We start from the raw sequence: 11,788 nt of genomic DNA on the forward strand, positions 1-11,788 counted from the left end.
TGAAGAGTGCTTATACTGGGGAAAATTGGAAAAATCCTAATGTTTTCCTATCTGCATATCTGCATTGATAATGATGTGACATCCATTACTGATGTAACCCACTAAAAAGCCTATAACCCCGGATTGGCACTGTTGCATTTCGTTTAAAACATATACAGCAGGGTTGTAAACAGCTGGACTGGTGTGTAATCCGAGTGTATTCTAGTCATTTTATCATGTGGATGATAGATGTTTTAAAACACTTTTGATGTGGATGTAAAACATTCTTGAACAAAAGTCCAGACGCATGTGGTTGAGGACTGAGAGACGTATGTGCGTCCTGGTATTTTACACTAGTCATACAGCATCTTCTCCACTGCACTCACAGTTCATCATTGTAAACATTTAAGTCTTTCACAGAAAAATGTGGCGTTGTTTTTCCTAACCAAAGCTTTGGTGATTTATTTGTTTTAGCAGTTGTCAGCTAAGCAAACCTAGAGCTGGACGATTTTGCCAAAATTTATATTACAATATATTTCTTAATTCAGTCTATATTATTCTGATATCAATAAGAACAATATAAATGCCAAAGAAAAACTGCCATGGACACCCACACAAATGTTTGTACCTATACATTAATGAACATTTTATTTGCCATATCTATGAAACCTCGGGATATAAGACTGTATGACATTTAAAAATAAATCCACCCTTTTATTTTTTTTACAGACCCCATTTGCCCTGTTCACTCGTTTGTCTTGGTTAAATTTCTCTGTAGATAGAGACAGCAAAATTGCTGCATATGGCTTTTAATTAAAAACAATGATTGAAAAAATTTTATGATGCCCACCAACATTAGCCCGCAAGTCATATCAAACAACATTTACAAAGCGCAAAACTCTTTTCAGAAATGCTGTGCTCTGCGGAACAGCTCACAGCTCTATTATATACCGCTCCAGAGTTGAGATATACTCACAGCAGAACAGTTACAGAGTCTATAGGCACTCACAGCAGTCACATGACCGGCACTCTATGTTTCTAGGTATTAGTAGGTCAAGGAGGTGCAGACATGCACATGCATGTGTGTACACACACACACACACACACACACCTCTACAGTAGAGAGGAGCTTTCACAGTGTAATCAACTCTCAAATGCATAGTTTCTGAAATATTTGTCATGTCCTAAATACAGTGTTTTTAAATGTCAATCATGTCCTTTTCCCATTCACTACGGGGGTAGGATAGTGTGTTTGTGTTTGTTTGAGATATTATTGTCAAGCCCTAGAGAAGCCACAGACTAATGGAGTTTCGCTCTAAACGCCCACTCTCAGCTCACATCCACCCATGCTCACTCACTTTTCACACTCCCCCTCTCATAATCACATCATGAACAAATCAAACACTGATAATCTTACACAGCTTTCCACAGAAGATACTGATTATCAGTTACATCAAAAACCTATCAATAAACACAAACACATACTCTCCCTCTCCCTCCAGATACACATTCACAGGACGGTTCACAGTGTGAATCAATATCAGGCTTTACTGGCCAAATATGTATGCCTACAGAAAATTTTTAAAGTGTCATATGTAGACGTGCGTACTTGAGTTTTCTGACTCTGTTTCACTCTATGACTAATGTAATGATGTCATCACTTGCACCATTGCTGTAAAACAAATTAATTTATCACTAATCCAATGCAAAAAAAAAACACTGCCAAAAATGTGATGCTAGAGGACAGTGTCCAAAGCTATTCAATTAGTAACCTTTCAGAAGCCACATTTGTTAATTATCCAACACCAAACCCGAGAGATTTAAAAAAAAATAAACAAATCATACTTCAGGAATGATTTATTCAACTACTAAACCAGGTTTATGCAACTTCAAAATTAATTCATTCATTCATTATCTGTAACCGCTTATCCAATTCAGGGTCGCGGTGGGTCCAGAGCCTACCTGGTATCATTGGGCACAAGGCGCAACTTCAAAATTTTCACCTATATATGTATGTATATACAGGGGTTAGACAATGAAAGTGAAACACCTGTCATTGTTGTGTGGGAGGTTTCATGGCTAAATTGGAGCAGCCTGGTGGCCAATCTTCATTAACTGCACACTGCACCAGTAAGACCATGTGCATCCAATGGTTCAAACATTGTGTCATGACGACAATGCACCAATACACACAGCAAGACTGGTGAAAGATTGGTTTGATGAACATGAAAGTGAAGTTGAACATCTCCCATGGCCTGCACAGTCACCAGATCTAAATATTATTGAGCCACTTTGGGGTGTTTTGGAGGAGCGAGTCAGGAAACGTTTTCCTCCACCAGCATCACGTAGTGACCTGGCCACTATCCTGCAAGAAGAATGGCTTCAAATCCCTCTGACCACTGTGCAGGACTTGTATATGTCATTCCCAAGACGAACTGACGCTGTATCGGCCGCAAATGGAGGCCCTACACCACACTAATACATTACTGTGGTCTAAAACCAGGTGTTTCAGTTTCATTGTCCAACCCCTGTATGTACATATATAATCCTATAGCACTTCATGAATTACACTTAAATTATCCTTAAAGTACTTGATATCAATATATAACATAATACCATAATTATCATAATAGTCATGAATAACGCACCTCACTTTCACCCTATAACATTCTCTGGAATGGGATGATTAAAAAAATGCTGCAGTAGGGAAGTGTATAACTAATCAAAAACTGCAGCACAGACATGTTCTTTGCTGCTTGGCCCTTTAAAACCTGACCTGAGTCAGGCCTCAACTAAACTGACTGCAAATCATTGTTAGTATACACCCTCTTTCCAGTCAGGAAACCTGTACCAAGAGAGTAGGATCTAATCTACATAAATAACAGAGCTGCTCTCTTCTCAGACAAAATTATCTCTGGTTGCGAAGCTGCACTGCTCCCAGTGAAATCACCGCCTTCAAAACGGAAAACATCATCTGGAGGATCCATGAATTTTACAGAGTTAAATCAAACTGATCACTGTTTACTGTTTTCCTGTCCTGAGAAATATGTGTCTGCTCTTTATGTGATACTGTACATGTGTGTAACTGTTATTGTTCTGTTAACAGTGTGTGGAAACTTTCTTGTTGTTATCTCTGTCTGTCACTTCAAGCAGCTCCACACACCGACTAACATGCTCATCCTCTCTCTGGCTGTGTCTGACTTTCTGGTCGGACTCTTTGTTCTCCCATTTCAGTTAAGCCGAATGGTTGAGTCCTGTTGGATATTTGGGCCAGTTCTGTGTACGTTTTATGTTTTCATCTCCTTTTTTGGCACGAGCATATCAATATATAATGTGGCTCTTATTGCTGTTGATCGATATTTTGCCATCTCTAACCCTTTTCTCTATACTGAGAAAGTGTCTGTAAACACAGCTTGTGTAATAGTGTCATGCAACTGGCTTATACTGATCTCATACAACACCTCAGTGCTTTATTTTAATGGAAAATACACAGGGCTGATAGCGTGTCCTGATGAATGTCTTTTTGTTTTACATGAGGTTTGGTCTGTTATTGATCTCCTCTTTGCTTTTGTTATTCCATGTTCTCTCATCATCTTATTCTATGTTCTAGTTTTTTTTATTGCCAAAAAACACGCCAATGCTATTAGAGACCTGAATAATCAAACCAGAACTCATGTCTCAAAAAACAATTCAGACTCAATGAAAGCAGAGAGAAAAGCAGCAAGAGTACTCAGCATCTTAGTGACTGTGTTTCTCGCTTGTTTATTTCCATATTTTGTTTATGCTTTAATAAGTAATGCCATAGAAACACCAGTATTTGATAATCTGGTTATTCTTCTGTATATTAACTCTTCTATAAATCCAGTGATCTATGCCTTGTTTTACCCATGGTTTAGAAAGTGTATTAAAATCATTTTAACCTTTAAAATATTCAGAACTGATTCTGCACTGATAAATGTCCACTAGGTAATTAAATATTTACAGAACATACTTGTTCTCATAAAAATAACTGATGTTTACATTAATTAAGCCAGACCTTGAACTAAACTGCAATATCTATGTTGCTGAGCTATTAAAATATAATTAGTCTAGGATTAGGCCAAATCTAGGTCTAGGAAACTGGCTCTGAGTCAGATAAATCTGCTTTGCACAGAAACCAAACTATGCACATGGAACATGTTATCCAGTAGCTCACAGTGTGTGTACCATTTGGTGTCATGAAAACAATGCTGCTTAATCTCTGAAATGAAAGCTGCCCTATGTTTATCATGGTTGTTTTAACATACCTGTAAAGAAGGCACTGTAAATCAATGCTGGTCTCTAGTGTTCCACTGTAATAATAAAATTATACAAATGATATCAGAATATTATACAAATAAAACAAACATGAAAAATCTTCGGTATATGAATTTTCTAACATAAACATAAGTATATAATTCATATTCTAATTATTTATATCAGGAATTATGTTGTTTCTGTAGTGGTTAATTTAGGGAAATTTATCAGTTCATTTGCCTTTCCTATTTGCAGCAAGAAGCCATCACTGAAAGCTATTCAAATCTAAGAGTAAACACTAGACATGTGTTAAACTTTTGGCATAGTTTACTATTACACAAAGTCTTAAACCTAAAACTGGGACTGGAAATTTTTCAAAAAGTGATGAGGACAAGCAAATAAAAAAAATTGTCTTTTCTACAATATACAAAGACATCAAACACATGGTGCTGGGCGATATGAGCGCAAATCAATATGACAGTTAACTGTACATTTTACCACGATTATGATTAATGAACGATTATTTTGTTATTGTATTTTTGACCCACTTAGTTCAGTGACGGGTCTTGTGCTGTAAATATGTTCCAGTATTAAATATGGGATATTTTTTCTAATGTTGCTGGGAGCTTGTTCCTCTCATTTTTCATTTGGCTTCTTTTTGTTCAGTCTTGTCATAATTACAGTCAAACACAGCACAATCAAACCACAGATGCTACGGTTTTCTTTGGTATGACCTGCTCGGGTCGGGCTCAGCGTTTAGGTTGCTTCCATGTGGCAGACAGGGGTTAGAATCACATGACTACAGCTTGGTAGCGTGGTTTTAAAGGGACAGTACAATAACACGCATTGGGGACATAGCAGAATAAAAATAATCAATATAGAAAAGATTGTGTCGATTATAAGTTCTGAATGTTGAATTCAATTAGTTTTCGATTAATTGCCTAGCCCTACAAACAGTGATGTCACACAGACATACAAACATTGTCATACTGCTAAGGACACACAGTTGTGCAGTGCAGTGACAGCCTTGAGGTCCACTGCTAGTGTGGGTTACTAAAAGATAAATATCAGGAATATGTAAAAACAAAACAATAAATATATAAAATAATCAGATTTTTAGCACAATGCTTAAATATTTATGTCCCTCTATCCACAGAAAGTCTGCTGGGAGCCACATCAGCAATTAGTGCGACAAAGAAAATTTCCATTTCTTTACTCTCTGCTCCCAGCAAACCATCCTCAAGGACTGGAAATTAAAAACAAAACAAAAAAAAAACGTGGTACCGTGAAAGGATGCCACCTGTGCAACAAGTCCAGTCGTGTTATTTCCTCACTAATACATTTTCCACAGTCAGCTGTCTGTGTTATTATAACAAATTGGAAGTGATTGGAAAGGACAGCAACTTGGCCACAAAGTGGTAGGCCATGTAAAATGACCTAAATGTAAAATGATGTAAAATAGTGCGCAGAGGTCACCAACTTTCTGTAGAGTCAATCGCTACAGACCGCCAACCTTCATGTGGCCTTCAGTGTGTAGAGAGATTCATGGAATTGCAGTGCAGCTGCATCCAAGCACAATGCAAAGGATCGGATTTTCAATGTTATGAATCCACTGTTAAGTAGATTTTTTTTTTTTTTAATTCAGATTTTTTTGGTATTTACAATTGCACTCTCTCACTTGCCTTTGACTTTAAAACATATATAATGCATTTTATGGAAATGTGCTTTCCAACCTTATGAATAAAAATACAAAACCAAAACCAGAAAAAAAAAAAAAATTAAAAAAAAAAAAAAATATGTATATATATATATATATATTCATTTTTAGCACTATAATTAGATGTCTCTCTGGTTTACCCCAAACCAATGACATCATTTGTCTCAATGTGGGTGTGAACATAATCTATTCAGTATAAATACAAGACCATGTGTCGGCTCAGACTCAAGCTCCTTGCACCATGAATCTGGGCTGATATCATTAAGACAGCGCCATCAAGAATCTAAACGCTGCACTGCTTCATTCATCATATTTTAAATGAAGGATCCAACCATGCAATGGAGGATAACCAAACTGACCCATGTCTGCAGTTTTCCTGTCCACAGAGATCTGTATCTGCCGTGTATGTGATACTGTGTGTGTGTTCAGCAGTTATTGTTCTGTTAACAATGTGTGGAAACCTGTTCGTTATCATCTCTGTCTGTCACTTCAAGCAGCTCCACACTCCGACTAACATGCTCATCCTCTCTCTGGCTGTGTCTGACTTTCTGGTCGGGGTGTTTGTGATGCCATTCAACTTAACTCGGCTGACTGAATCCTGCTGGATATTTGGGCCCTCTATCTGCATGTTCTTTGTTCTAATATCCTTTTTCGTCACAAGCATATCCATATACAACATTGCACTTATTGCAGTTGATCGGTACTTTGCAATCTCTAACCCTTTTCTCTACATAGAGAAAGTTTCTGTGAGCAGAGTTTGTGTTGTAGTTATCTGTAACTGGTTCATATTACTCTCTTATAACTCTTCACTTCTTTATTTCAATGGAAACTCCACTGGGCTCATCACGTGTCCTGAACAATGCCTTATTGTCCTACATGAGATCTGGTCTCTGGTTGATCTTGTATTTGTTTTTGTTATTCCATGTTCTGTGATAATCATATTTTACCTCCTGGTTTTCGTTATTGCCAAGAAACATGCCACTGCTATTCGAGAGCTCAACATTCAAACTACAACTCAGGCCTCAAAGAACAACACAGACTCCATGAAATCAGAGAGAAAAGCAGCAAAAGTCCTCAGCATCTTAGTGGCTGTGTTTCTAGCTTGTTTGTTTCCATACTTTGTCAATACTTTAATAAGCAATGCCATAGAAACAGAGTCATTTCAGAATTTGGTGATTCTATTATATCTGAACTCAACCATCAATCCTGTTATTTATGCTTTGTTTTACCCATGGTTTAGAAAGTGCATCAAAATTATTTTTACATTTCAAATATTCAGGACAGATTCTGCACTAATGAACGTGCTTTAATGAAGCGGTGAAATGAGTTTGTGTCATGGTACATGTATGAAACATATGAAAGAGTAAATACCACTCAATCCATTTATAATACAAAGCACATCATTTAAAAATAGTTATTTCAGACATATTGTTACATATTACAAAGCATGGCAAACATTTCGATTGTACTTAGATACAGTAAATATGGACCACCCAGAATGAATGGGGACCTCTTCTTAATTTGTATCAGTAATTGGGATGACTGACAATACTGAGAACATTAGAAGAGCCCCGACTTTAGACACTTTTAAATCAAGACTTAAAACATTCCTGATTGAGCAGCTTACAGCTAACTTTAAAATAATCTGCACTTTTATTTCTGTAACAGCATTTTATTTTGTTTCTTTCATTGTTTCATTTTAAATTGTTTTAATCATTTAATCATTTTACTCTTTTTATGTAATTGTTTTATTGGACTTTTATGATTTTATTCTGGCTTTTAATTTAACTGTTTTTTCTCTGTAAAGCACTTTGAATTGCTTCTGTATGAAAGGTGCTCTATAAATAAACTTGCCTTGCCTTGCTGTAATAAAGGGAATATACTTGTCTTTAGACTTTGATATGTGTAGTATTGTAAGATCTAGAATGGGATGTTTTTTTACTTTGGTTTTCTTTCTTGATTTATTGTTCTATTAAATGAGTTAAACTTATATTTATCTATTTTCTGGTCCTTTTTTGTTTAGTTTTTTTCTCCTTTATTGATATTCATTAGTATTGTTCCATCTATGTCTCAGTGAATCTGTGTATTTATATATAATATTCTGTAAAGCCTGATTACTTTCAATAAACAAAACATTAATTAAAAAAACAGCTATTTTAGCAACTGCACTAGCATACGTCTGCTCCCTGTGCCCTGTGAGAAAATATTTTTGACAAACTGCAACCCGGATCAGAGAGTCTGTTTGTTTATACTAACCCCTAATGGCAGTGGGTATACCAGCAATTTTGTATTAAACCTATTTTTTAAATGTACACCAACATGTGAAGGACATGCTCTCTGGAGCACAAACTAACCAGTCTGATTCTTCATCTTTCACTGACTTGTATTTTAGAGTTATGGCCTACTGCTCTTTTAAAACCTCAGAACATGTAATAAGGCACTGTTACAAACCAGAGAAACTGCACTAGCTTACCTCAGACACAACAGCTCTTAGAAATTCAGCAATGATCAGTGATGACTGAGATATACTGCTGTGGGGATTTGTCCATTTAAAAATATATAGAAGAGAAATATGCTGTTAAATTCTACTAAAGTTAAATACTCTGTAAACAACAAGCAATAAACTGAGTTGAGATATTCTCTAATTTATGAAAATGAATTATGAAGCATAGACGTGACAAAACAATGTGCTTAGTTCACAAGAACACAAGATCAAGAACAGCCTAATATAAAAAGTGGGGTAGTCGGCTTTCCCAACTTTTTGTATGGTTGTAGCTGAAAGTGTTAAAAGGTTATAGGCTATAAAAATGGTCAAGGTTAATCAAAGTGGTTAGGTGTAAAATGCACCATTCAATACAGAAATAGATAAATACACACCCAGTGCCTGAGACTGTTTTGTTGTAGCTTGAAAATGTTTGGATTAAAAGATATTTTTTAATCCAGAGACAGAGAGACGCCTGGTTCCATTTACCAGCAGTGGAAAGAAATCTGGCGGATAGATGGAAAATAAGACTTATTCATATAGGATTAATAATTTAATTTTAAAGGGTCTGCTTTAATATTTTATTTTACTCAAAAAACTCTCACCTCCAGCTGTCTCACAGAAGCCTCTGTCGCTATCTTGTGATGTCACTCTGCTCTAGAGAGAGAACAAGACACATCCATGTTTAAAAAATCACACAAATAAATGTGATTTCTTCTTTAAGCAGATTCACGGCAGGTTTAGGCTTTGTAGAATTTTATACAAGTAAATTAGTGCCATTGTGTGCTTAACCAAACGGCTTCAGTCTGAGGCTTACATCAGTCAGCTGACGTAATATTAGTTCTCGCTTGTAATTCGAATCTGAATCCTATTCAAAGACGCTGAAATATGAACACTAGCTAATAGTTAAACAGTATTTTCTCCTCATTACATTTAGTCACGATTTCCCCCATTTTTATGGTGCTTTTTTCTATTACTACTGCACACACCCTTCAAATTACTGAGTTTATACGGTTATCGGGATGTACATATTAAAATACGTTAGCTCTTCTCTTGCAGTATTTTAAGGCGGCTAACTTCAGTCTACTTCATTTAAATACACGACGCCAGAGCTGATAAATCACCAGAAATGTAACCGAATTAACCTTTAACTCTCCTAATAATAAAGAAAACCGAATATAAAATAATAAACCTGTCGTAAAGCCAGGTTTGCTCTTCTTCAGAAACTCGCTGTGTCGTTAAAGCTCGACTGTTTTAACCGTTAAACAGGGCTCGCGCTGCTGCATTTTTTAAAATTGCGCGGGCTGAGGCAGCTACGCATGCGCAAAACTTAATGCGCCGATATAATGGAGAAAAAGATATGTGATTTTCTTGAAATGAATTTGATTTTGTTTTCAAAACAACAGAAGACATTATGAAACCCTGTTAGGACTTTTAATGCAGTCTGACCCCATCTCATATAAAAGACTCTCACATTTTTGATTCACCCCTCACCCACTAAACTTTGACCCCCTCTCGTGTAAAGTCACGAGACTGACTTTGCAATAACTGGAATCCTTGAGTTATTACATGAGCTGAGATTAAAAACGTATGATAATATTACACATGGATTATTATATCACAGGTCAATATATATATATATATATATATACTTCTTTAACCACAGGTGGTCAACCCAGAACATACAGAGCATGGTTAGCTGTCTTCTTGCTATCTGGGGTGTGTTTGATTATGTGGAATGATGACAAGGGTAAAATAGCAAATGAAAGAAGGCCTCCAGAAATTCTGTCCATTTCCAATTTGTTTAAAACTTCCAGGAAACGTTGTCATTGGGTCTAAAGTGCCACAAGAGGGCAGCACAACACAAACACAGATTTGTTTCCCCCTCTGGTCACTGGTATAACTTTTAAAAACCCATCTCTATCCAGTTGAAGGTGTACAAGTAATTTACAAATAGAAAATGAAGATTTAAACGTGGCTAAACATTCATTTTGTGCATGCAGTTCTATGAATGTGTAATTAGTCCCTGCCAGTATCTCCTCGCTCCAGTCTGACGCTACAGAGTACTCCCCTCCTGTAAAGATCAGGTACTTAGTCTTTCTAGCATACATGTGGTGGGGTTTGTTTATTCTAGAATAACTGCACTTTAAAATACAGTCACAAATATAGACATGCAGGGTTTATTTGTTCCTTAGGTCTGTAACCTGAGGAACCCTGGGTGTCAGAATCAGAAATTGATTTTTTTTAATATCCATTGGATCAGAATTCAGTTTCTGATTAAAGTTCCGTATGTTCTTTTTATTATTATTATTAATTACTTTATTAAAAGAGTTTCATGCTGTTCACACACAAAATCAGACCTTTGGACAGTTTTACACACTCACCCAGTCACACACACACACACACCCAGTCATTCAAACCTGTGGATAGTTTCACACAGTCACACACACTCACACCTGTGGACAGTTCCACACTCCTGTTGAGTATACAGAAGTGACACAGACAGTGACCCCAAATGGAATTGAACCCATAACCCCAGGACCCTGGGGCTGTGTGGCAGTGACACCACACACAGCTCAGTTTCAGATTAGAATTCAGATCAGAGTTCAGTTTCAGATTAGAATTCAGATCAGAGTTCACTTTCAGACTGTATGATGCAGCCCAGAGGAAAATCTTATTGCTCATAGTTTACTCTGTAATTGCTCACAAGACATATAGGTGATTCTCCTAAACGTTCTCAGGAGAAAAACAGTAAGACAAAAAGGAGACATGAAACATGATGAGGAGAAATAGTTTAGCAGCAGGAACAGAGAAATTATATTCAGCTGTTCGCGTGACAAATAAACTTTGGCTTTGTTTTTCTCATTAAAAACGACAGGAAGTGTTTTCTTTATTTCTGAAAGTTCCACTGAAGGAAGAAAAACAAAATCCTACATCAAGAATTTTGAAAGTCGCCTGAAGGAAACGACGAAAGGGAGCAAGGGAGGAAGGGAGCAAGGTTAGATAGTAATATTAACTAAACGTACCCTTAGGGGGCGTGGCTTATGAATACTTCCTCCTGTGTGTTGCTTAAACACAAGAACCTGAAACGTTGAATTTATGATTAAACACCAGTTTCGCCTCGTGAAATATTACATCTAAAGTATATTTATATGAATGGAAAATAAAAACATTGTAAATTATAATAATTTGAGATTGATGGAATCCGCGAGGGGTCAATAAAAAACGTGATAGACACGTGGAGTCATGACGTGATTGGTTGAAAGCGAAGAAACGCGTGTGACATGTCATAAGCCCCGCCTTCGATGCGCCCGCTTTGACAGCAGTGAGGAGCA

General features: G+C 36.7%; 2 protein-coding genes and 1 long non-coding RNA gene across 10 annotated transcripts in view; 2 read left to right on the plus strand and 1 right to left on the minus strand.

Moving 5' to 3' along the window:
- Positions 1-9,714, minus strand: part of LOC136702112 (uncharacterized) — a 269,541-nt gene extending 259,827 nt beyond the window's left edge. For 6 of the 8 annotated variants that reach the window (XR_010803888.1, XR_010803889.1, XR_010803892.1 and 3 more), the window contains exons 1-4: positions 9,646-9,714; positions 9,059-9,110; positions 8,849-8,959; positions 4,266-4,310 (exon numbers count right to left, since the gene is read on the minus strand). This is a non-coding gene — a long non-coding RNA (uncharacterized lncRNA). Of the gene's footprint in view, positions 1-4,265; positions 4,311-8,444; positions 8,525-8,848; positions 8,960-9,058; positions 9,111-9,645 lie in introns of those variants that run through there. The other 2 variants (XR_010803886.1, XR_010803890.1) reach the window with 2 other exon arrangements.
- Positions 2,965-3,945, plus strand: LOC136701952 (trace amine-associated receptor 13c-like). The gene has a single exon (XM_066676752.1). The coding sequence runs from the start codon at positions 2,965-2,967 to the stop codon at positions 3,943-3,945; it is 981 nt and encodes a 326-aa protein (XP_066532849.1).
- LOC136702462 (trace amine-associated receptor 13c-like) lies at positions 6,310-7,281 on the plus strand. Its single transcript, XM_066677530.1, has one exon. It carries the CDS (start codon positions 6,310-6,312, stop codon positions 7,279-7,281), a length of 972 nt encoding a protein of 323 aa, XP_066533627.1.
- Positions 9,715-11,788: the final 2,074 nt, after the last annotated feature.

This window comes from Hoplias malabaricus, chromosome 7 (assembly GCF_029633855.1).
Source record: "Hoplias malabaricus isolate fHopMal1 chromosome 7, fHopMal1.hap1, whole genome shotgun sequence".
In the NCBI taxonomy this organism is placed as follows: domain Eukaryota; kingdom Metazoa; phylum Chordata; class Actinopteri; order Characiformes; family Erythrinidae; genus Hoplias; species Hoplias malabaricus.

What these genes read in the sequence shown, in the direction of transcription:
- LOC136701952 (XM_066676752.1), top strand. Translation starts at nt 2,965, where the DNA reads ATGAATTTTACAGAGTTAAATCAAACTGATCACTGTTTACTGTTTTCC.
- LOC136702462 (XM_066677530.1), top strand. Translation starts at nt 6,310, where the DNA reads ATGGAGGATAACCAAACTGACCCATGTCTGCAGTTTTCCTGTCCACAG.